This window comes from Toxotes jaculatrix, chromosome 2 (genome assembly GCF_017976425.1).
Source record: "Toxotes jaculatrix isolate fToxJac2 chromosome 2, fToxJac2.pri, whole genome shotgun sequence".
Taxonomy (NCBI): domain Eukaryota; kingdom Metazoa; phylum Chordata; class Actinopteri; family Toxotidae; genus Toxotes; species Toxotes jaculatrix.
In genome coordinates this window covers 28914510-28941002 of record NC_054395.1, presented here as the reverse complement: position 1 = coordinate 28941002, position 26493 = coordinate 28914510, and the positions used below count along the sequence as shown (strand labels likewise).

At 41.6% G+C, this 26493-nt stretch overlaps 2 protein-coding genes across 2 annotated transcripts; one reads left to right on the top strand and one right to left on the bottom strand.

The window, feature by feature from the left end:
* Positions 1–1727: 1727 nt before the first annotated feature.
* Positions 1728–5518, bottom strand: LOC121193233 (ras-related protein Rab-7L1-like). The gene is made up of 5 exons (XM_041055453.1): positions 5021–5518; positions 4017–4088; positions 3742–3923; positions 3154–3275; positions 1728–2622 (listed from the first exon to the last, which is right to left on the bottom strand). Exons 1-5 carry the CDS (start codon positions 5136–5138, stop codon positions 2484–2486), a joined length of 633 nt encoding a protein of 210 aa, XP_040911387.1. The 5' UTR covers positions 5139–5518; the 3' UTR covers positions 1728–2483.
* A 2678-nt stretch (positions 5519–8196) lies between these two features.
* On the top strand, positions 8197–19264 carry tmem81 (transmembrane protein 81). Its single transcript, XM_041052616.1, has 6 exons — positions 8197–8427; positions 8529–8674; positions 9044–9159; positions 9562–9758; positions 9895–9957; positions 19193–19264. Exons 1-6 carry the CDS (start codon positions 8197–8199, stop codon positions 19262–19264), a joined length of 825 nt encoding a protein of 274 aa, XP_040908550.1.
* The last annotated feature ends 7229 nt before the right edge of the window (positions 19265–26493 follow it).

The window sequence follows — 26493 nt, the reverse complement described above, 5'->3', positions numbered from 1 at the left end:
GGGGAACTGATGGAGGCCTGTCCCTCTCAAGCAACAGCAGGTGTCCATAAACAGCTAATGAGTCCCGCTGACGTGCTCCTGTACCACTGATACACTGCGAGCCGAGAAATGATATGAATAGAAAAAATAAGATGAGCGAGGCAGGGTGACATATGCATTGTGTGGTGAATACTGACAAATGGTCACCTTGACAAAAAGCCCATTTGGCCAACATGCATCCATTTTCTCTGGGGGTGTTTTCCAGGATTGTAGTGTGTGTGGACGACTGAGTCACAGCCAAGAGAGTCCTGCTTTCCTCCAACTCACTAATAAAAATAGAAACCTACATATACAGAGACAGAATAACCCACACGGATGTGAAAGCGCACTACACAACCCCACAGCACAAATTACACCAGCTGACTAACAGTCTTACTCCAACAGCAAATGATCCTTTAGGTTTTAATGAACCGTGATCTTTCTTCTATAGCATCAGCCAGGGGACAAACATTATGTTTCCATCTTCACTACTGGAAGCCCTTTTAAATCACTCACATGTGGGTCAATTTAATGCGACTGACAGTTGTAGCATTGCAGCATGAAGGTTTGGATGGACATGAAACTGTCTCGGCTGAATCTGGCTCTTCAGCAGCTGAAATATCTCCACTCTTGGGAGATATTGGGAGATATTGGGTCCCTGTTTGATAAATGAAACAGCTGTGATGCTGTGTTTTGTTCTCTATTGCAACAACAAAGTGTTCTCCATGGTGATGCTGGTTATTGCAGTGCCATTCACTAAAGTGACAGAAGAAGAGACTTTTCATGAGCAAGGCTGAAACAATTAAAACTGATGGTCAGAACATAAACGTCTAACAAAGTTAAATTCTCCTGGAGACTCCTCTGTTTCTGTGTGACGTTCACATTATTATCTTTTTTTTTTTTTTTAACCATATGCAAACACAGAATCTGCTTGCTGATACTGCTTCTGACATGAAAACAGAGTAAATATACCCACAAACCTCTGCTGTCAAAGGTGTGTGTTGACAAATCTAAAGCAGAACCTTTGACAGCATGTGTGTGAGCTTTGGATTCCTCCAAGGCACGTGCACATCCATGTGCCTAGGTCTGACACACACTCATGCACACACACACAAACCCGATAGCACCTATACACCATTTGCCTTACTGGCACACACAGTATATGCACACTCACACACATGCACACACACCCCTCGTTGGAAGCACGGGGACACAATGTGTCTGATTGACTCAGTCTGTTGAAGAAGGCGATTTGGCGGCTGTACTGAGCACGCTCCACACCTCGTTCTCACACCAAGAGGCCTTCCCTTTGATAACCACACACACACCTTCCCTCTGCTCCTTCTGTTTCTTTTCATGCCTTTCTCTCCACCTTGTCCTGTGTCTCTCCTCCTTGTCCTCACTGTCTGCCTGTCTCTGTCACTCAGATGATGACAGACAATTTGTTAAAACTTTATACTGTAGTCTGCTCTTCCCAGAGATCACCTGTCAGTCAAACAGTGTGAGTTAAAGGTTTACTTTCACCGGATCATATATTTATGCAGGTTAAGTTTGTGTAAGTGACGCTCTTTTCTTAGTGCCAATCACTCCCCATGTTACACTCCATTCTTCATCTGTTTGTTCCTACTTAACTGCTCCTGCTGCTGAAAATCTAAAATGAAAAAAACTTCATCTGGAGAAATAGAGACCACAAGGACATTCACTCAGATTTGAAGAACATGAAAATTTCTTGCTTTATATATAGTAAAACATAATGTATTTATAAATCCTATAACTTCCAAATACATATATTACTCCTTACCCTCACACACCTAAAGATCAGAATCCAAAAGTTTGCCATACTCATACATACATTACGACAATTTAAATACATGTTATTTACTGTTAATTACTTTGGTACAGAGCTGAAACTATTAGTTGATGAATTGCTTGTTGAGCAAGAGAAATATAAATATGAATATCTTGAACTGTTAATCGGACAAAACAAGCAACAACATCTGAAAATGGCATTTTTCTTGCTATTATTTATCTAATTAATAACTGTTATTCGCAGCCCTACTGTGGTCGTCAGAGTTTTGGGTCCCAAAAACTGGGACAGAAAAAGAAAAAGAGTTTAGAAGCCTGAAGTCGGCTTTGTGGTCTTGTGATTCCTCTCGGGAAAATCATCCTCACTGAGGATTTCTAATTATAAATCATTTATATATTATATATTATATATATATTAGTGTGATTCTTCAATAATTTAGTAATAGATTCCTTTCAGAAAGCATACTGCTTCCGACCCATGCAGACACACACATGAACAAAGAGCCGCCCAGCATAACCTGTCTTCAAATGGTGGTGTCAGAGCGGTGGTGTCCCAGTTGGAAATGTGTTTTACCATGAGATTAGAAGTGCACAGGTGACAGTACACCTCCTTGCATCCACTCGGAGCTTCCTGATGCTGGTGTTTGCTTGACTCTGTTTCAGCAACAGCCTGCTCCTCTGCTGTTACTGCACTGAGAGTCCAGCTGACAGTCCAGCTGAGGAGTAATGCTGTCTTGAGGTCCAGGTTGGATCGAGTCAAGACTCGACTTAACTGACAGGATCTCCTGCACCAACCTCCTGAAACACAGTAGATTTAGTGAAATTAGTGAATGTAAATTTTATCACAAGAAGTCATCAGAACAGATTTCATATTGATTTGTTTATCTAACCAGCTGAACTGCAGTGAGATGAGGGCTGTGGTGGATTGGCACCTTTACAAAATTTGTCAAGTTACTCTTACAACACTGTGCTCACTCATACACAGGAGAAACTGAATGTACAAATAAAAACCTGCAAAGACACAAAGGGAATCAAAAGTCAGTTTAAGCTATTTTCAGCTTGTTTTAGTTGTTTACAAAAATGTTGTATATTGTTGTGTATTGTATATTCCTAAATATGCTGAGGTTTGCACCTCCAAAACCAAATCTGAAGGTGAGAAGGATTTCATGTTGGTTAATTAGATTATCAGGTCTCACATTTGAAAACTACAGACCAGGAATAAACTTTTTGCTATTTACAGCTGAGAGTATCCAGTCTTTTTATTTTTTCCTCATGCACCCCGGCCTATTTCCAGAAAATGTCCTGTTTTTTGATTCCGTCTGCAGTTACCTCATAGCCTCTCCAACGTTCTTGTTTTCTTTGACTGAAGTCTCCATCCACGTAACGAAGCCGTTGGCCTTACTGAACCTGTCGATGCTGTCTGCTGACACAACCCGCTGAGCAAGGTCACACTGCAGAGAGGCAGACGGGCAGAGGAGCAGAAAGACACTGTGTTGTTGTTCTGAATGTTGCTTGACTTTCTGAAGCTGGAGTAACGTAATCGGTTGGTACTGGTCTTTAAATGAGATCAGTTTCAGTAACCAGCTTCTATCTTTGTAATTTTAATAAAATATCTTTCTGTTTTTAATAGATTTATTTATTTCTCTCCTTCTCAGTTAACAACTGTGGAGTCTTCTCCTGTCTTCTGACAGTTTTAAATGATGTATAATATTTTCCTCTAAACAGAATTTATTTCTCTGGAAAACAATTTGAACAACTTTTAGTTTCAGGAAACATTTGGACAAAAATATTTCACACCAGTCTTAACCTTCTATGAGGTTGTAATAATCACAAAGTAACAGCACATTGGTCATTTATCAGTACTGAGCCAGAGGGGCCTCATGATATATCATTCATTAGCTGAATGCACTGAAGCACCTTGTTGGCCAGCAGGATGCAGGGCACTGGGTCTCCGTTGGGCAGCATGGCCTTGTTGTCCAGGTCCTGCTTCCACTCGCGACAGCTGAGGAAGCTGGAAGAGCAGGTGACGTCAAACATCACCACGCAACCCAACGCGCCTTTATAATAGATCCTGGTCATAGATATGAAACGCTCCTGACCTGAATGGGTGACACAAAGTTCAGGGTGCCATTCATCTATCCATCCATCACTCCATCCATCCATCCCTCCATTCCTTGTAAAATGTTTGATACCTGCGACATCCCACAGTTGCAGTCTGACTTTTTCTTTATTCGACCAGTGCAGCAGCTTCACAGAAAAATCCACTAGAGAATTAAAGAAAATACATGTTAGCAACAGAAAATGAGCAAAAGTGAAATAGAACCAGTGAGAAGTGAGAGAAATTAAACAGAAGTGGAGACAGAAATCTATTCTTTCAACGCTCAAAAAAATTGAGATTGTGGAACTGCTTTTCAAAAAGCAAACTATGTTAAGATCAGTGAAATGAGCCTGGTGTATTGTGAACATGGACAATGTAGTTTATTTTCAGTCAGTCCCACAAACTGTCCTGCTGTATAAATATGTGTATTATGGTGATGTGTGGCTGAAAATAATTGCCAGTAAATGCATCAGTTACAAAGACAAAGACAAAGTAAGAAAGTCAGGTCAGACAAGTATCGAGAGATGGACAAACATGTTGCTGGTTTTGTTCTTTTCATGGGATTTGATGGCAATAAAACATTTCAAAGCATGTCAGCCTTATCCTACAGGTGTTATCAGGTGTTTCATAAGAAGTATAAATATTCCATGTGCTGTATCCATTACTCTTTGTCTGTTCATTCTTTGCTTTTTATATGCCTTGGTAATATGTTGTTTTAGACCAAAATATCACCAACAAAGCTTCAGTGTACAGGAAGAATGCAGCAGACACACTTCCAGTTATATTGTACAGTGGCTCTCTTCAAAGATTTAATGTGGACAAAGTCTGTGATCAAATTCCCTTTAAAAACGGTCCCACGTCTCACCTTAAGAAGGTTAAAGCCTTCTAGGAAAGATGAGCCACAAATGTTGAAGAGATTTCTCAGCTTATACAGAAAAATTATAAATCCTTCACTGATCTGACAGCATGAAAATCCCTGGAAGTCAAAGTCCTCAACAGTAATAAAATATTCATACACTCAGACACACACAACAAGATTAAGATCCTATACAGTCACATGTTTTCCTACAGAATCCTGATAAAGTAAAGCAGCTGTACCTCCCACGGTCATCTTGTACGTCTTGTTGAACTGTCCATTGACGTAACGATTCACAAAGGAGGATTTCCCAACGTTCCCATCACCAACAATCAGTATTTTCAGCAGGTGCTCGGTCATTGTTCTCCTCCGTTAGCCCACAACGTGAGAAGTGCCAGCATGAAAAGGTGCCGGTGGCTCAAAGTTCAAACCCCATGGAAATGTGATTTATGAGGCAGACAGGCAAAACTGTTTCCTGTAAGTGAACGAACGCTCAAACATAACCCGCCTGGATTTTACTTTACCTGAGCCTTTCTCTGCGTTCATTGACCTTGAATGTTCCTGTTATCTTTCAGGCTTTAAATCTTACCTCACTTACTTCAAACACCCCTGCCTCTAAACCCAAAATCATGATCACTAAGATAATCTTTCACTATGCAAAATCTAATCTAAAAATATATTTTCCTCAACCATTACTCTACAAACAATGCTGAGCGATCTGCTCTCTGTCTAGCACAACACTCTCATCTACGAGTTTTGCGTTCTGGAAGGAAGTTGCCACTGGCTATAAATAGTTCAGTGACATAAACCACACCTTCATGCAACAGGAAACTGTTTATGAATCTCTGTGGGCTTTGGTTAACCTTTGCTTCCCTCTGCCATTTCTCTCCTGCTCCTCATTGTTTGAAATCACACACATTTACATTTGCAACAGACGTTTGCAATCAGTAAAATGGTACAGTGCACGTTACGTGACAGGGAATAAGCTGTGCTCACACCATTGCTCATTTTCATCCATTGTATTTCATCCAGTTTTACCCTATGTGCAAACATTTGCATGCCTAACTTCTCCTGCTGCCTTAAAAATGTGAGTTAATTGAACTCAGGTTGAAGTTATCGCAACTTCAAGTTTCAATAACAGGACACTGGTTTCACGGCAGGCTGTAATTGGCTGGTCACATTGTTGCAATGCAACTTAGAAGACAATAACTGCATTGGGTTGTGAGACAATTTTAGCGTCCACAGTAATGACGGACCATCACAAAAATATGTTGGCGAATTAGGACAACTGCCTGGAAAAAAATCCAAATAGTATGAGAAAAAAAAAAGATTTCAGTGGGTGACCTGAAGTTAGTGACTCTTGTTATTCTGATGATTTTGTTACGTCTTTGTGTTACTGTCTATATTTTGCAGTGTGTCTGATCTCTGTTTTGTTTCTCCAGCTGTTCTCAACTGTCGGTTGCAAGCGAGATCTTGACCTCAGTGAGATTACCTGGTTAAATAAAGGTTATGATGATGGTGAAAACAGATATACAGTTGCCCGACTGGCCCCAGGAGGAGGTGTGACATGTTACTGTAACGGTGGCCTTGTTTGTGCCAGTTGATTAAAATGGCACCTTTCTGACCTTCATCTACTGCACTATGTTGAGCAAACTTAAAAACAGCCATTGCCCATGAGTTGTCCATGGTAAAGTCATAGTGTGCATGTGGATTGCTCCAGATTTTCCTTAAAAAATAATCTCTTAGACATCAGGCTGTAATTCAAACATTGTAACTGAAGCCACAGGGACAGACAGTTTATCGCCACAGTCAATCAGTATCAATCTGTCAGGGTTCTCCCATTCCATCTGTCTGTGTTTTCATTTTAGAACCAGCCCAGTTTCCCACCTGCTGGCCCTGCACACACCTGTTCCCATTTACCTAAAATAATTTCCCCTTTGCACCTTTGTGCGTTGGCTTTGTTTGAACATTCCAGTAAAGACTCTTCACCTGCCATCACTGGCTTCATTACGTTTTGAGTTTCTCTGAATGTGATACAATCAATCAGCAGCAGGTTAAGGTTAATGAAAGATTGTGGTTAATAAAATGGAGAACACAAATTCTGAGGTGGGAAGTCAGACATGTTACTCGCCCATCCACCACTCCCTTATGTTCTGCCTGGCTACATAAATGGCGTACAACAGCTTGTTCTGGTACCAAATGCTCGCGTTGGACAGAAGCCACAGAATCGTCCAATATGGACGCTATTCCGAGTGGGCTGACCTGCCACTCCTCCTCTTTCCTCTTTATCCTCCTCTACCTTCCTCCAACACTTCACAGCCTCTCCTATTCTGTCCCGTTCCACCTCCTCATCCTGCTCTATTTTCACACACACACACACACACACACACTGAGGCATGTGGTGCTGACCACACTCATGGTTTTACTGGTCTGCCAACTAGGCCACTGTTATTGGCTACAGAGCATGTTTCAGTCTCCCACTGATGCTGAGTCATCTTCATCACTCTCTTCGTGCGTATTGTTCCTCTTTGTATGTTTTCGTGTCTTGGTTCTTTTCCCGGTATCAGTTGCAGTGCGACTCAGGGTTTAAAAATAACTCTTCTTGTCAAACCCAGGCCATTGTTAACGTGTTAACCAACAAAGATTATTAAACCATAATCTTTGTTGGGTCCTGTAAAAACAGGCAGATTTGGATTTTTTCTAGCAGGGGAAGACATGAACTTTGAAAGTGGGTCCTTATTCTTAATTTCATCATACAGACATTTACAGTTTGTTTTAGTTTAGTTTTAATTTGTTTATACTTCTCCTTTGCACATGACACACTGCCGGTAAACCCAGTAATAGTTCCAGTGCGGTGTAATTTTCTTTTCTGCTTTTAAAGTGTCACTCATACATTCATCAGAACCATGTTTTGAAGGGAGGCCAAAGAAGGGGAGATCACATCTACAGAGCTACAGAGCAATGTTTCTAAACTTAAAATGAAATCAGTGAACTGAAGGCTACGGTCACCTTACAGAACAGAACAGGACTGTGTGCTGCGCTGCTTTCTGTGGTTTCTCTCCAGTGTTTGCCTGACACCTGGTGGTCATGTTACAAACTGCAGCATCAGCTACATGCAACAAGTTGATGTTCACTCACAGGTTCTAGAAACTTTTTCCAGTTACAGTCATGATTTGCTGTCCTCACACTGTCAAGTTCAAGTCTCAAACACTTTTTGTGCAGCATTTTTTTTTTTTTTTTACAAAGAATTACAAAGATATATTGGAATAATAACAAAGGTCCTATTTTCCACCGTTCTGACCCACAGAGGGAGGAAACCTGCTGCCTGGAACTTTGGTTGTCATGACGCAGGATTTGATTAAATACCAGTCATCAGATCCAGCAGACGCAGAGGTTTGGACTCAAAAAACACTCTGAGATGCAACACGGATCTGTAGGTCTTCACCTACTTCTCCTCTTCCTCCTCTTCTTCCACCCTCTGTCCTCAGCTGACCTGGAGGAGGTGGATGAAGTGCCAGTGGAGGTCATCGTTGACAGCTCCCCCTGCAGCACCACCTGTGGGCTGGGGGTTAAAACCCAAACCCTGTGTTTACTGAAAGATGGCAAGACAGCAATGGAAGAAGATGTGAGGAGTAAAGACGGAACAGAGGTATCCTGGAGACATTTTGAACATCTAAAACTATAATATTTGTGATGACGGTAAGAACAAAAACAGCTCAGATTTCAGTAACAATAATGGCTGAATTGAAGGTGTCAGAGGAGTGTCACGTCCGCAAGGTGAAGTGTCGGGAGCCATGGCAGTGTGGCCTCAGGACAATGACTGTGACGTCAGGACAGAGAGTGGAGATTGACTGTCTGGGAGAAGTCATGGAGGCGATGGGGAGGTTCTCGTGGAGGTGAGTATGGAGGAGAGAAGAGGAGATCGAGGAGTGATTCGTATTCTTTTGACTTTAAACTATGGGGAAAACTGTAAGACTATTAGTCCCCAGAATAACTGGGTCAATTTTTAAGTGAAAGTGTAAATATAATTGATAAATCCACAGCCCTGTTGGTCTCACACACAGACTTATGACATAACATTTATATTTGTTTTTGGTTTCCTTAGTTTAAAGCTGACAAAGGAAATGAAATGATCCATGAAGTCGATTCTGTCACATCAGAGTGTTAGATCCTATTAAATGTGAACATCTCATTCTGGAGGAAAAGCCTGAGATAGAAAAACCCATTTGGTCAGAGTTCAGAGTGAATTCTTCTCCGTGGCTCAGGGTGTTATGGCGTTACGCCCGAGGAATCATCAGCTCCGACGACTCTCTGTTCGCTCGCTGGGAAGCTCCTCAGCTGGACCGAGTGATTCTGGACCCTGTCAGAGAGGAAGACGCAGGTGAACACACCTGTGCATGTACACAAACAGACCGATGTTGTCACATTAACCAAATCTGGTAGACTCCATTTCTTAGTAGGCTTGCAAGCAGGTTTCGAGTGGGAGGCTTGTTAGAATTGGCAACAGAACATTTGAATAGAGAATGACTGAGGAAATTGTGTGAGTCTCCAAATAGGACTAAATAAAAGGACATGTTAAAGGGAATATATGTGTGAGGCTGTCCATAAAATGTCTTTGTCTTCTGTTGTTTACAGAAAGCCACCATGAAGTTACATTAGCTAAGTTGTGAACTATTATATTGATAAATTGTTCATCTTTAACTGTTGAGTTTCAGTGTGACACAAATTCATAGATGCACACGAACACACCTCCTATTAACCTATTAACTCATGTCATTTCCAGGTACTTATCGCTGTGATGTGCTGGATGCTGTCTTCCACCGGGTGAAGAGGGTGTACTGGGGGATCCGAGTTTTACCTGCTGGGGTTCTCAATCTGGACTATGAAAGCTCTCTGGCCCACTGGGATTCGACTGTAACCCAGCAGAACGAGACCGTGTCAGACCGGCATGACCACAGGATGATGGTCCTTCTTCACACAGTACAGTTTGGTTTAGTGATGGGTTTGGGGATGCAGCTAATTACCTTGGTTACTCATTAATGGTTTTCTTTTTTTGTAAAGTGAAATATTGTCGTGTAAATCATCAGCTGTGTGTTTGTTGTGTCTGAACACACAGGTGCTGATCCCCCTGAGCTTTGCAAGTATTGGGGCTGGACTGATACTGAGCCTCTGCTGTACTGTGAAGAGGAGAGGGAAGAGGCATTTGGACAGATGTTGCTGTTTTTCCTTTGAAAAAGTTTAATTTCTGCTCCACATGGATGATACCTCTAGAAATATCTGGTTCAGAAATTGATTAAAAAAAAATCTGGAAACCCTGGAAACCCTTTTTGCAGCAGCTATAGGCAGAGCCCTGAGGAGGGCTGTGATGTAGGGGTGGACCATGGCTGATGGGGGGTGTTAACCATAAAACAGCTCAAAGAAAAACGGAGTAAAACAAAATTAACATCGAAACTGAGGTGCTGACAGAAGACGAGATGGTGGCACTGAGTCCATCAGTGTAGGTCTTGTCTTGCTCTGTGCCAGTAGATGGCAGTGTTGCTTCATATAAGTAGGTGCATACTGGTCAGATCTATCACCACCACCGCGACATGATGGGACTCAGCTGCCACAGTGGAACCAGCCTGATTAAGAAGGAGAAAGAGAAACGGATCCTCTCAGAATCAAGATGCTGCATTTCAAAGTGCTGATGCTCATTATGCACCAGAAGACAAAGCTGCTGGATGGATGAAACCTGTTGAAACACTCTGACTATTCTTAGATCCCCTAACACTCATATTTACCAACGCTCCTTAGATCAGCTACAAAGCAGCAATTAGAGCGTTGTTCTGGTTTTCAGGTCGGTAATCTGTCAATAACACTTCTGGGATTCACACTTTCTCACGAAGACTCGAAGATTCACATGTTTTATTTGTCATATGTTAAGACATAAGATATGGCAACTGAGTAATAATAATCCAGTTATAAATGTTAATAAGGTAATAAATGGATTTTGGTTCAGATACTCCAGAGGATATATGGTCCATTAGAGTGTCCACCTGATGAAGCAGAACCTAATAAACAGGTAAATCAAGTGTCCAGCTAACAAACCAAAAGTTATTCTCATTAATAGCTTATAGTTTATGTTTGAAGCAATGCTTATTAGCCTTTAATAAAACCATTAATTACAACTTATAAACTCTTTTCAAAACGTGATTTATAAGAAAGTTACACCAACATCTTATTTAGCCAAATCAGCAGTATGAAAAAGAACAGACTGCTGATAATCATAAAAACTAAGCTTATCCTTATAACGTGCCTTCAGGACTGATTACCTAGTATTTTTAAAACCCTGTAGGTGTATGATCAACAAAGTAAATAAAGTATCTTCAACTATCTTCAACAATAAAATGCTTCACATCAGCAATATAATTCCATAATGATATAGGCTACATTAGTGTGTCTGCACGGTTATTTAAAACAGGGTTTTGAAGCAGGTCCTCTGCTGATTTCACAGTATGAACAGATGCTGAGATCACCAGACTCAGGCCGACTCAGACACACTGAGAAAGGCGATGACGGCGAGAGTGAAATGTCTTTGCTTCAGGGTGATGAGCTTGTTTTTGTGTTATTTTGGGAGGAGCTGAGGCAAATGAGGGACTCCAGGGAAATAACACAAATGAAATTACGATGATGTGCTTACTGTAATTCATTCATTTCCTTGTGGAACTTGCTCCCGAAGAACGTCATTTCCCTTCATGCGCTTATTTACAACATCGGATTTGACAGACGTACCTGTTTTCCTAGTGCTCAGTGCACAAACAATTTAATTACTGCTCCACTGTAGCATCATAAAAAACATTGTACTCTACAAGATACGGTTGCCGTTGAATAAATATACAGGCACTGTCTCTAGAACGAGCGCCTTCAAAAAAGATTTGGAAAAACAAAGATCTCAGATGCTGGATATTTATGAACTGCAGGTCATCACCACTATCAGAATCAACCATCAGTCCAAAAACTGTCACTAAATGAAAACATAAAACATGCTGAATGTGCAGCTTCTCAAGCTTATGAGTGGAAAGGATCCTGAGTCAGCAACCATGATATGAATATGAATATGAATTTTTAATGGAAAATGGAAAATGTATCAGGGATGAGTGTATCTGAATGTTCACTCACTGTGCTTTGCCACCAAAGAATTGACTGTTTTTCAAATCTTTCCTGAGATATACCGAAACAAAAGCCCAGAGACTCACAAGCTGAAAACAATGGCAGTGGCTGGTAAACACAGGACAAGGGCTTTGAACTCATTTACCACACAGATTTATTCAGACTCAGTCACATGCTGATTTCAAACTCGCAGCAGCTGTAAATTCCTAATTCCTGAATTACAAAATGAAATTCTCAAAATGAAGCAGCTTCATGCAGAGACACACAAACCGGAAACAGCTTCAAATCCTCCAATTAAAGGCACCAGAAAGCCTTTTAAACATACCGGTGAGGAAATTACAAATAAATCATTTTATTAGAGAACCCTGTTTGAAGACTTTTTTTTTTTTTAAATTCTGCAGTAAATCATCAGACACAGATACCAAGTCCTCTCTGCAACTCTCTGCAACTGCAACAGCAAATAGATTGGGAATGTAATCAGTCATCGGACTGAACCACCTCAGCTCGGTTCCTTTAAACATCTACCTCAAGCCTTTCTCTCTCTCTCTCTCTGTCACCGTTCACCATCACTTTTGATCCGTCAGCCTCTCACCACTGAGATCTCTTCCCAGTAATTCACACTCAGAGACTCTCACTCAGTTTTAATGTCGTTCTGTCATTCACTGTCACTGAGCTGTCGTGGACACTCACTAACTCCTTCTCACAGATTCGTCTTCACTGTATCATTAACTCACACTTCTCTCTTCGCTCAGCTGGAGTCTCTGGTTGGGTAAAGGTCCTTTTTCATCCTTTCTTCCTGAATGTATGGTTTGTCACACTCTGCTTTAAGAACGTGTCCTTGCTTTACGTTTTCTCTGCTGAAAATTAAAAAGCTCATTATAACGATCATATAGATTTCTCTGTCTATATGATGGTACAGCTGATTGATGCTGGAACTGCATCACAGTGCACAGTTGTATTCTGACTGAATGACTGGATGGTCCAGACTATGAAAAGAAAAGAATCAAAGTTTTTCTCAAGTTCAAATTAATATGAACATTATACTCTAATATCAAGTGCAGTGACTGCAGTTTGGCTATGACAATGAAAAGTATGAAATTGTTGCAGCACAGCCACCAGCATGTTTTAAAGACCAAGTCCTTCTGATTTTAATTATTTGAGCCTCATTTACAGACATTAAATGGTTCCCAAGTTATGAACCGGAGAGGAGAAGGAAGGAAAAAAAAAAAAAAAAAAGCAAATGGCTTTCATCAGGTTCAGCTGGTTAAATGATCATTTATTCAAGCCCGAGGCACAGAGCATTTTGCACAAGTGATTTTTCGATCTTTTCTTCCCTCCTCCGTGGATCCAAGTCAGCTGTGCAACCGGAGCAACAGCTGATGTTCTTCGACTGCAAAGCTACACTTTCATCTTACAATTGGCATGTGCTAAATACAGCACATGCAAGGATGTGGCATGACAAGATAATCACTACTCACGTCATTAAACAGTATTTCATCTGAGGGTCTTGGGGCGAGCATTGAAATGTTCCAGATGCTTACTTCATATCTCTGTTATTGCAAACCTGTTAGCGCGAGCCAAACTGTAGATAAGCAGGGCTGCAGGTGAATTAAGTACGAGGACCTTTTCTGTTTCCTATCTCATTACCAGTCTTCAAGCTCCACACTACTTCCTGCTTTGGCTCTGAATGTAAACACCAAATGTTTGATTTTACATTACACTAATACAAAATGAGCACAAATTCAAAAAGATGTATCTGAAGCAGAATCTATAAGCCCACAAGTGTGCGCAAAATACCAACATGGCCTGAAAATGGCACTTCAATCTTTTTTTAAAAAAAGGAAAATGAAATCACATCACATCTTTGTTGGTCAGCTCTTAACCTTTTCCTCTGCCGCACATCCACGCTTGTTTGTTTTGCCGCTGTCCTCGTCTCTCCTCTTTCCCGCCGCCAGAGTAGCATTGACCTTTCTCTGAAACACTTCTGCTCTGTGAGCACAAATTCTTTTTTTGGTGTTATTTTTCATGGCTTTCAAATGTGCTTAACCGGAACAGAAAACCCAGAGAGGATGTCATTTGTGATCCATAAACAGGCCTTTGTACGGAGCTGGCACGTATCAGGGGAGAGTTTCAATAATCTGTGGACAGAGGAGATGATGAAGGGATGTAACTCACGTGTCATTTCACGGCACCTGTGCTTTTCAGGTTTAACCACCTGAGAAGCACCTCTGATATAAATAAACTGGCACCTTTATAGTAACAATGGAGACTTTTCAGACACTGTCTGTGGCTGTCAAACTGTGGTCACAGATACCCGCAACCCAAGCCATTTTTTTTGGCTTCAAGTCCATTTTCTTCTGAGATACACATGAAATTACATTGCCTGGGCTTTAGCTGGTGAAGTGCAGTGAATTTCAATTTCAATTCAGCAAATGAATGTGAGTTGGACTATCAGGGAGAAATCTGCAGAATAAGAGCTTTAAATACTACAATTATACCATCATGAGCAGCTGTGGCTCAGGAAGGAGAGCAGGTCGTCCACTAATCAGAGAGTTGTTGGATGATCCCTGCTCCCTCGTGTCACAGTTTCCTCGGGCAAGACACTGAACCCCAAATTGCCTCCGATGGTCAGGCTTGTACCTTGAACAGCAGCTTGCTGCCATCAGCGTGTGTGTGTGTGTGTGCGTGTGAATGGATGAATGAGGAGCAAATTATGAAGCACTTTGGATAAAAGCTCTGTATAAATGCAGCCATTTACCCTACCATTATCAACATCTGCATTTTCTTTGTGGAACTCCACTCATCTGCACTATACTATGCATACAATATACTGTAATAATAGTAATACTCACATGGCATCCCAGGTACAAAGTGTATTCTGACAGTGTGATTGCTGTTGTTTGTTATTGTCCATCCAAGAAAAATAATGAATGAATGAATGAATATACTTTGTGATTACTTCAAAAATAAACAGCAAATTGTACAGAGGATCCTAAAAGAGTCACACACTTAGTTTGTTCCGGGGCTCCGTGTTGGCTGAGAGGCCCAGGGCAGCTGTTTAGTTTGCTTACAGCTCAGCTTAGGGGCCACCTGTCATCTTTCCATTCAGCATCTTCTCCCTGTTTATTTCTCTTTTTGCCTCCCTCTCCTGGCTCTGTCTGTCTGTCTCTGGCCTTTGACACCGCTGGTGTGTTTTGTGGGCTCGCTCTGTATTCCAATCTGTGAGATCAGGACAGCTTGTTTTCAGTGCACTGATAAATCTATTCAACCTTAAATGTCAGGAAATGTCTGGCAGGTTTTTGCCCGTGGGATTCAGACACCAACATACAAGACTGAAAAGATTTTAATATATAAAAAAACAAGCTGCAATGGTTTTTTTTTTAATCTGAAAAACAGAGTGAGGTCCTCTGACTCACTGCAGTATTATTAAAAAATGTTTGGTATTAAAGAATCAACACCTGCATAGAATCTGGACAGACCCTGTTGGATCATGGGCTGAGACCAGCACCTGATAAAGGAAGCAGCTCACAGTCCCCCTGGTTGTTCTGGATCATGTGGTCTGTGTCTTACAGTGAGACCAGAGACCAATAATGATCTGTCTGACTTCTGAAGTCAGCGATGTGCCAGCAAGAGTCAGCAGGCTGATGCAAGTTATACTTTCAGAGGGCAATATTCCACCTTTGCCAGAGAGCGGGCAAATGTATGAAGCAAGAAAACTGGAGACGCGTAAAAGGCAGATTCACTTCGTCTGGTTTGCTCAGAATTCACAGTCGTCCCACTTCACTCCATGGACATGTCCTCTTCAGGTGTCTCACTTCAACCCATCACACTTCAGGCTTCAGGGGCAGAAACTGACATATAGGATGTGACTGACTGTTGAAGCAAGTACCCTCCTCAGACAGCGTGTGTGTGAGTGTGTGTGTGTGTGTATGTGTGTGTGTGTGTGTGTATTTGTCGCATGTTATGGAAACAGACAAACCAAACAGCTGAGTAACTATTGATGAGTATTTGCTGGGCTTTGAGGTAAATTAAAAGGAAACATGAGAGAAGATTGCTGCTGAAATTGAGGGCACGGTGGACACACACACACACACACACACACACACACACACACACACACACACACTAAATCACACACACACACACACACACACACACACACACACACACACACACACACACACACACACACACACACACACACACACACACACACACACACACACACACACACGCATTAAATCACACACACATGTGTGCGCAAGACATGATGAGTGACCTTTTCTAAAAGACCTGCTCAGGTGCACCTGCTCCATAATTGGAGACAGTCACAGGGGGGAGTCTGTGTGTGTGTGTGTGTGTGTGTGTGTGTATGGATTCATTGCCACTATGCTCATGACCACACAAAGAGCCAGAGCTCCTACAGTATTATCATCATCATCATCATTGCATTTTAACTGTTGGTAAATTCCAATATTTGAGAGTTTTTCTTCTAAATTTTAAAACTAGCCTCAGTCCTGACACTGAGCTGCCCTCCACACCTGTAAAGTTCACTGAATCATATACATAAAAGTGCAGTTTGACCCAGAAGGAAGAATTCTTTCTCCAGGATTCAGAAAAAAAACAAAGGAGGAGGGAGACGGAGATAGAGAGTTGATTACTGGTTCATATGAAGCGGGAGCAGACCCTCTCTGCACACCGTTAGCGGTTCATCATAACATGGCCAGGCTTTGCCAGGAGCCATGTTATGATGTATGATGATTTTGGAGAGGTAAACTGTTCCAGTTTATTTTACAATATTTATCAACACAACACTGCAGATTATCACACAGACAATACCTATAAATAACTCAGCTGGTGGAAAAAAAAAACATTTTTGCTGTTTGTGAGTATCTTCACAACAGGGCACAGTAAACTACTTTCCCTTGAGGTCTGACATTTATATATTGGAGCCATTGGTCAGAGCTGACCGCTGCGTGCATGCTGCAGCATGAAGCCAGTAGACATGAGGATTACAGACAGGTAGCCATCATCTCTGTCCACCCAGTGACCTTCACGGTGACTCAGGAAGTATTCTCTGTTTTTTTCTTAAGAAAGATCAGCTGGAATTTTTGTCAGAAGCAGCATGATGAGAATTTTTATGGATGCTGGATTTTCTTTCTTTGTTTTTCTTCCAAATTTCTACAACCTGTTATTTTTGTACAAATTTTACTCTGTAGCTTTACAGTTTGTATCGTAAGGTGTCGTTTCAAACTGGTTCGTGAACCTGACATTGGGCTCAGTGAACTTCAGTGGCCTCCCCAGTCTCCAGACCTGAACCCAGTAAAACATCTTTGGGATGTGGATGTGGAGCAGGAGGTTGCACCATGAATGTGCAGCTGACAAATCTGTGGAAATGATGAGATGAATCATGTCAAATCTCAAAGAAAGGTTTCCAACAGCTTGTGGAATCCATGAGAGTGAGGGTCACCCATCCTGTTAGAAGGGAGTTTTTTCTTGCCACTGTCGCCTTAAGTTCTGATCTGGGGTCAGGTTCTGGGTCTCTGTAGAACGCTTTGAGACAATTTTGATTGTGGAAGGAGATATATAAATAAAATTGAATTGAATTGAATTCTTAATAAAGTGCTTGGTGAATGGATCACACCATTATCCCTGTGCTTCAAAACCAAGCGAGGTACAACACGTTCATGATTACACATCACGTCACGTAATTACTGTGTTAATGTAAACACACGTAGCATGTAATGAGTTCTATAATAACTGAACAACAGCTCAGGGACTCTCCACTTGGTTTCTCTTGTTTGTCGTCTTTTGTTCTCCTCCTCATTTAATTTATCCCCTTCCTGTTTTCCTGCTGTTTATCTCCCTTTGTCTTTCCCTCCCTCTATCATTGTGTCAGTCCCTGCCTTTATCTGGCAAAGGGTAATTAAGACATAGGGCTGCACGAGAATATGTCACAGGAATTGTGGTTTAATGACCTAGAATTTGCATAATTTCTTTTAACAGTGAGGCTGCTCCATAGTCTCCTTCATCACAATATCTTTGATGTGTTGTTCAAGAACAACTATCTTAACATCTGCTTAATCCATACAGGCATTTGTTGTGTGAGTAAAGATAGAACCTCACTCCATATCCTCATATTTATTCACAAACCATCACTATTTCACAAAATACATGTCTGTAATTGGGGATGACAATGGAAGCTAGTCAGCGTGAGAGCTAACCAGTTAGTGACTAAGTTGACCAGCCGGTCTTACCTTTGGACCAAACATGTCCAAACAGGTTCAAAACCTCAGTCAGGCAGTATTTTGATAAACTGGCTGCATACTGGAAATCTGAAGGCTGAATTTAAAACTTTATTGGTGTCACAGCTGTAAAATGAAAACATGTATGAGTCTGGCTTGTATTTGTGCTGGTTGCTATTCAAGCTCCCAAAGCACCCTTGAAGAACACTTTTGGGCATTTGGACCATACTTGGCTAGATGAGGACTTTGAATCAAGTTTGGGCTGTGACCAATGAAGTCCACGAGAACACAGACTGAGAAAGTTCTTCACAGTCTAAAGACAGCTGAGGTCCCAGGGAGACACCACTGTCAATCAAATATGATCAAAACACATCCCCACAGTTCTGATGAAGAGTTGCTTATTGGAGTTTTAAGCCACTTCTCTGTAATTTACTTACATTGTCAAGAGTAAAGGGCAAATTGCCTCACTGGAGATTTTCACACAAATGAGTCCATGTGTTATACCTCAATGTGTCATTTCACGTACGTAAGTGGCCAGTTGTGGGTGAAAACAGTCACTGCAGTTGCAGGTTTTTAGTGTAATTTAAACTTTTTATTCTCATGTAATAGCTGTATTTTGTCACTGTGAAACTAAAATGACGACTTAGGAGGCATAATGTATCCTCTGGACAGAAATAACTCTCTAACTGTCCAGCAGCTTGGGCTATTTTCTGTGCAGCGGCCTGACCATTAGGAACCTCTCTCTCATCTTAAGTGCTGACCTTTTTCTTTTCTCTCTGGGTAAAATCAGATGCTCTGCAGTCTGCACCCAGCAGAGCTGAGAGCACATTTTAGTTATAAAAGACGGGGAAAAAAAGGGCAAATAATTCTAACCATTACCCAAACTGTCACTTTTGAAAATATGTTTCAGTAGTACGGTAGTAACAGCAGGCACAATTTCCAGCACTTCCCACACGCATCTGCCTTTTCTCTACGTCCCTGTCTCTCACTCTCTGGGTTTTGCTTTCCTTTTTTTGCCAGCTCTCAGAGCCACAGATGGGAACATCTGAGGAGGAGGAGAAGGAGGTGAAGTTCAAAAACCAACCCAGATGAGAAATGTGAGAAATTTTTTAAAAAAATGAAACAGAAACTTTGGTCTGACATCTGAAAGATATTTAAGACCTGGAAACTATGCAGGCAGCAGTTGTGGATGACTATGACTGTTTCTTTGTCCACAGGATTTTTCTGCTTGAAGTTTGCTGAAATCAGGCTGCACTATCTGTCTCACCTGGATATGATAGTCGTGGAGCCTCAGTGTGTTAAATAATGAGGGATGCCACAAACGTCCATCTTCTTATGACATAAACACCATAAATAATTTCACTCTTCTCTTTTTCTTTCTCTACAAACATTAAAAATCATTAAACATGTTACTTGCTCATTTTGTTGGCCTTATTTATTATGCACCAGGGTTTTTTTCTGCCAGATTGTCTCCCTCCTCAGTTGTTATTTGTTGTCATCTTGAATTATTTTACAAGAGTTGTGTAATTCATTATTGGTTCACTCTGACAAAACACAAAATTGAGCTGTGTGTCTCCTGGGAGCTTCTTTGCAGCACACTTTGCAGATTTTCCTCAGTTTCTGTAAAATGTATGAACTGCTTTAGTGGTGACAGTAAAAGAAAATTCTTAACTTGCTCAGCAAAATGAAAGCAGAAGCTTAGCAATGAGTGTATGTACAGAATCAGTGACTACACGAGTTCAAATGAACTTTTAATGGTCGCAAAACAGCAGGAGCCTCAGCTGGTGTGCCGCACAGTTTCTTCAGTGCTGTTAGAGATAAAGGAGTGAAACTAGAGTTGGAAAGGGCTTATCAAGCTCCCTCTGAGGCCTCTGCGCTTATTTATCACTTGCTCTTTCAAGCCTCGGTGGTCTATTTTGAAGCTAGACGTTGCTCAGTCGAGTGGAAACTTTAAACTACGGCAATTCTCCTGCGTGCAAAGCAGAAATAAAAAGCTGGAAACCCCAGATGTTTGCCCTTGAGCCAGAAATGTCAAACTGCCTCCATGGGGCATCCTGACTTGGTGTAATTCTGTCATAGTGCTACAAATAAAAATGTCAAACTTTAAAACCGGTAAGTTGGTAGTCTAAGCCATACCGGTCTCTGTGAGGCTGTTGCCTGGTGGCGGTGCCTTGAGCTAAAATCTAACATCAGTATGCTAACATGCTCACAATGACAATGCTAACATGCTTGCAGGTATAATGTTTACAATACTCCATCTCAGTTTAGTGTGTCAGCATGCTAACATTTGCTAGCACTGTCAGAGGATGTCCAAAAGAGCAGGATTCATAAAAGGAAGACCTAAAGACAGGAAGGAGGGATAGAAGCAAACTATCTGATGGAAGGAGTGAGGGAGGCAACATCCACAGAACTTCATGTCACAGCTTCTTTCTCTCTGTCACACTTTGTGTTTCCACAACCCTCCACCTGACCTCTGTCTGTCTGTCTCTCAGAGTTCAAGTGTTAGGCTTTCAAAGACCCTCTCTCTCTTTCAGGGACCTTCCTAAAACTGTGTGTGTGTGTCTGTATGTGTGTGTGTGTGTGTGTGTGTGTGTGTGTGTGTGTGTGTGTGTGTGTGTGTGTGTGTGTGTGTGTGTGTGTGTGTGGAGTATTTGATTATCATGATCGGTGAAGACTCGGCTGTAGGGCTTCTAACCCTCCAGCATTTGAATATCAAGGGCCGTAGCTTATGAAAACAACCTTTGATGAGCATGAGTGTGTTTGTGTGTGTGGATTCATGCATGTTTACTTGAAAATGTCACTCATTAACCATTGTTTGTCTTTATGTATGCACATGACCATCCAAGAAACGCTTGTTATGAGCCCTGTGCTCATATGTATCTTTCTTTTGTGATGCAAAATAAAGATTACGACTTAGATTTCAGGTGTATTTAGATTAGTTGAAGTGTGTACTTAACTGATGATGTTGCTGCCCTGGTGAAAACAGATATTAAAACAGATGGAAACAATGCTTTGACACGTACACATGATAAACAACTTTGCATTATTTTTGGCTTTTCAGTTTTGAAACCATTTCTTTTCTTCAGAGCAGAGGTTCCTTCTTTCTGGGGCAGATACATAAGTTTGATACATTATTCAGAGTCTTTGCTCAACAGGATGCCCAGAAAGTCATTAAAACATCCCACCGCTTGATCTAACTGAACTTCTGATAGATACGTGGCTCTTTGAAGAGCCAGTGTTCAGTATAACATGAATTCTTTAGGCAGTAAGGAACAAATTAACATCAGCTTTTCAGCTCTGATAAGGTGAACCACGTCTGCCATAAGGAAAATCACTGGTCTTATCAGTGTATTGCAAATGCTTTGTACTTTGACCTAATTAAAACGCATGTAATATTATACACAAACCGGATTCATCTTTACGTTATGAACATACTGTCTGAAGTAGCTTTCACAAATAATAACATCTCATTTTTCTTCTACTCCATTCACATGTGTCTCTTGAAATTTGATTTTGACACGTATGATAAAATCTGAACGGCCTGTTACAGATTTTACACTCGGGTAGACATGCAATTTATTTCTGTTATGAGTGAGACGGAGACCTGAGGAGATGTTCTTTAAGTGGAAAATAACTAACTTGTGATCTTCATCAACCTCAGGCCTCCAACATCTCCTCCCTCAGTCTGCCGTTTGAAGTCTGCTATGTGATGTATTTCAATTAGAGCCCCGGGGTCCTTTGATGCCGTGTCCCACCGGGATGAGTTTGGGTCGAGTGTGTGACTTTCAGTGCAGTGCATGTCATCGCTCCTCCCTTCTCCAGACTATCTGTCTTATCTGTAACTTTTAGCTCAAAGGAATAAAAAGACTTAGGTATCAGAGAGGAAGGGGAGACAAAGAATGGCTTCTATTCAGTCTGAAAAAAAAAAAACAATGAAAAAAAAATCTAACTTTTGAGTTCAGCTTCTGCTGATTTTTCTTTACCTGAAACAGAAAGAATAATAATGTTCATAAAAGATGCAGGAACCCTCAGCCCCAAACCCAAACCTACTGTCGGACGATCTCTTTGGTTCATGAAATTGCACTGGAATATCTGAAATGACATACTGTGCAGCCCATTTATGAGCAGAGAGGCACGGCAGTATTTCTGACATGTCAGGAAATTTAACACAAGGCAGGCTGATTCCAGGCAGTTTTGATTGATTAGACGGCAGATTTGATGGAGGCAGGGTGATCTTTTTAGCGGCTGGTCAGTTTCATAGAGACTGAGCAACTGGTTTCAGATTGGTTTGTAAGGAGCACAACAACATACAATATGTGACAATCACATGGGGCGATCTGATGAAGACAGGGTGACGTTTCAGGCCCACACAGTGATTCTGCCTGGTTGACAGTATGATTTGACAGAGACCAGGGAATATTTCTGGGATGACCGCTCTGGTCAGAGGTTGGTTTGCCTGGGGAACAACAGGGTTTGTGACATTTAGGGCGATTTGATAGAGACAGGATGACATTACTGGCATGCATGCCAGTTCTGACAGGGCTGTCATGACTCAGGTTAAGAGGACTCAATGGCACGAGTCAGTGACACTGTCAGTAACAGTTCACCCTTATTGACGCTGAGCAGGCAGAAGAGAAGAAGGGCATACAGTAGGTTAAGTCAGGGCATGTGCAGTAACAGACAGGATGGTAAACCGGGCAAAAGGAGCGAGCAAAAGGCAAAATCCAAAAACAGGCATGTGGTCAGAAACACGCAGGTAAAAACAAGAAAGAAAGACTGGAAAATCACAGCATGAAGAGCACAGCAGACAAGCTGTCAGGAAACGAGTGGAAACGGGCCAGTTTAAGTACTAAGAGCTGATTAGAGAATTGGGAACAGGTGAGTAGGTGGGTGGGGAAGAGGCAGGTGGCTGAAAGGCAGGAAAGCCTGGGTTACTGCAGGGCAGGGGGGCGTAGCAGGGTTTGAAATAACATGAAAGTTCATAACATGGCAAAGGGAGACAGATGTCAGTCAAAAAATATTCAGGATCTCTCCTCTTACGGTGTCAGACATCAGCTGTGTGACACCCAGAACCCAGTAACGCATCTGTAATGATGGTTGGTTCCATCAGTTTCTTTTAAAAACACATTTCAAAGAACTGTGAGGATATTAGAGGAGACGAGAAGGAGTATTGAATGGTCTGAGCAGCCCAGGATAAAAAGAAGAGAAAAACAATACACCACAGGTCCATTGATTTTTGGATTGTTCATTTCTTCTTACGTTACATGTACTTGGGAGAAATTGATCGCTCATACAGGGCAATTCATACTCATCTATTATCGACGGGTTCAGCTGCCAAGTCTCAGCTGAGACTCTGCAAACAGCTATTAAACACAAAATGATTCTCAATTGTGCGGAGCTGCACAGCTTTCTGAAAACCATTTAGCACCAAGTTTTGTAAGTTTATTTTTTCAGATTGGTGAAGTAGGACATAAAGAGAAAGCAACAAGGAAAGAAAAAAAGAGGACAAAAAGAAGAAAAGGAACATAGTCAGAAGGAAGGAAGGAAGGACAGAAGTAGGATGAAGGAAAGAAAGAAAGAAAGAGATTAACAGTCTTAATCTAGTTGAAAAACTGTGCCTGGAATTTCTGATTATTATTCCAACATTACACTTTTTTGAAACATATTTATTTTATTACTCATTTCAGCTGTTACATAAATATGAGGAGCCTATTATGTATTTTAGAAAATGTTTTTGCTGCCCTCTGGTGGTTTAACCTCTCATTTTGCTGTAGTGATGTACAGCTGTATTCCAGCACTCTGTGGTATCACTGTTGGGTGTGGTTACAACACTTTTGACCACACCCAGCGTTACTGATGGGTCAGAAGTGAAACAGGTGTGCTGAGCTTTAAACCAACAACTAATAATGAATAGTGCAGCTGCTGGTGCTTGGTTGATGAACACTGATCTGTTCGGGGGCCTGTTCTTGGATTTGCTGTAATCACCGCTGCTCCCTGACACATGGATAGGCTCAGGGTTGTTTTTGTTTTGTTGGATATTTTCAGTCTGTACGTTCTGTACTGACGGATTTCAGGGCTTGCGTCATCCACATCATTGTTTCTGAAAATAAACAAAAAGTCAGTCGCTAGCTCGCGATCTATCTCGCACTATTCTTTTGTCTGTGAATCATTTCAGGTCATTAAACACTCAGGGCATCGCTGTCTTTCACTGAGACAGGATCACTCATGACAGCTGTAATTATACCTTCACTCAGAATTAGATTGTAGGGGAAAGGTTTCATGCTGTGGTCAGAGTTCATCTCAAACCATGATAGCCACAATTACTGAATTGAAAATAAGCCACCTGTGCTTCTCTGTGTCTCTCACTGTTGCAGGTTATCTCCATTTTAATTTTCATGCTGTAATGTTCAAATTAAAGTGCAGCAGAGCACTCCAGGGTTGACAGCAGGGCGAGGATACAGCCATAATGATCTGATGACGATCAGCTGCCCACATTCAGCTTTAATTGTTTTTCACTGAGGAGCGTCTGAGTGTAGAGAGCTGGTGACACGTCCAGCTATGACAGATACGTAAATTCTGAGAGGAGCGTACCAGCGGCAGCGGCGTACTGCACCTTACGACAATTGGTTGTGATTCACTGCTTGCACATACGACCTGTGAGGTCATTTTTTTACAGGAGGACAGCCTCTACATTTCATGGGGACAAAGAACAATGTCAAATCTGTCTGTTCAGAGATGGATCAGTGGGACCACAAGTAACCAGCTGAGTTACAGAATACTAAATCTCAGCCTGCTCTGGCCCATAGATGGCTGCCAGACTGATACCACAGGCATGCTGATAGAGCTATAGTGATGAGAGAGAGTAATTATTTACATTTTTTTAAACTGCATATCTAAGGTTTTGTCTCTATGTAAAACCACTTGCTGTTGGCATCTGCATGCTGGTGTCCCCCGTGTGTTTCTGTAGGTAATGAGAACACAGCAGCAAAATATCCCAACAGGTTCTTCATACCATGGGAATCGTTTCGAAATCAGTGGATAACCAGGTCACTCATCCCCAATCGATAGTTTGACTCCTTCTGGAACAGGGGCAGATAAACAAGACCCATGTAAGTCAAGCTGCCCTGCTGTCAATTAAATAGGATTTACAGGCATTTTGTAAAACCAGGTTAAAGAAGCTTACAACATGCAGGCAGGGGAATGGATAGTAACATGACTGTGTGAAAGGTGTGTGCACTGCATGTGAGTGTGGTTAAATGAAAGGCAAGTACATTTTTCACCAAACACCTGCTGGGAACAGCTCCAGCCACAGAGCAGGGGTGTGAATTTCAAAAGAGCAAACTGTCACATTGAGTGTATGCGAACCTGTGCGACATGTGTGACTTTAAAAGATCGAATTTACACCAGATGTGACTTGTCAACGGCACACAAGTGACCATGTGTCCAATCTTCACTGATTCTGACTTTAGGTACAAATTCTCCTGAACATGTATTGTTGTTATATTTAGTTTTAAATTCTGTATATTGTGAGATTAGTAGTTGAAAGAGAGCTGCAGAACTGAAAAGGCAGCCGCTGGAGAAAATGTCCAGCCAACTATCTCCAGGAATCATGTTAGGATTTGAAGATTAGTGACCAATGTCAGAGCAGTGAGTAATGTGACGCTTACATAATGAGACGGAGGGTTAAGGTAAAGAGGTCATGGTGACGAATAGCTGTGCAGCATGACTGACACTAGTGCAGGAGCTTGTATCTTGTGTGTTGGGCTCTGAGAGCTGCCAAAATGTGGGTGACCTACAGCTCAGTGCTGAGCCTGAACACATCCTGAGCAGACAAAGATGATGCTGCTGCTCTGCCAACATGCTGCCCACACAAACACTGTGCAGACAGCATTACGTTTACCAAGTCACCAGAGTCATGCCTCCAAATGAAATCCAGCATCTGCGTGTCTGAGTCAACAGGTAATAACATGCCAGTGTTGTGTTTGCAGCTGGCTGCAGTGTCCCAAAATGGCCAATATGTATGATCTATGAATAATGATTTAAGCTGTCTGACCCAACTATATCCGACGTGAGAGCACTGTTCCCCTCCAGGCATGTTTTTCTCAGGAAAATTGCTTTGAATAATAATTTGTGTCTAGTGCTGGTGTGGTTGTTAAAAAAAAAAAAAAAAAAAAAAAAAAGCGAGTGGAGGGGGGCAGAGTAAGAACATTAAGGTTATCCTTGGGAGGAAGAACAGCTACTGAATTCAGGAACGGTGCATCACCAGTGTTGAGAGAAAATAAAGCCCCTTTGAATAAAACAGTCCTGAACAGCTCTGCAGC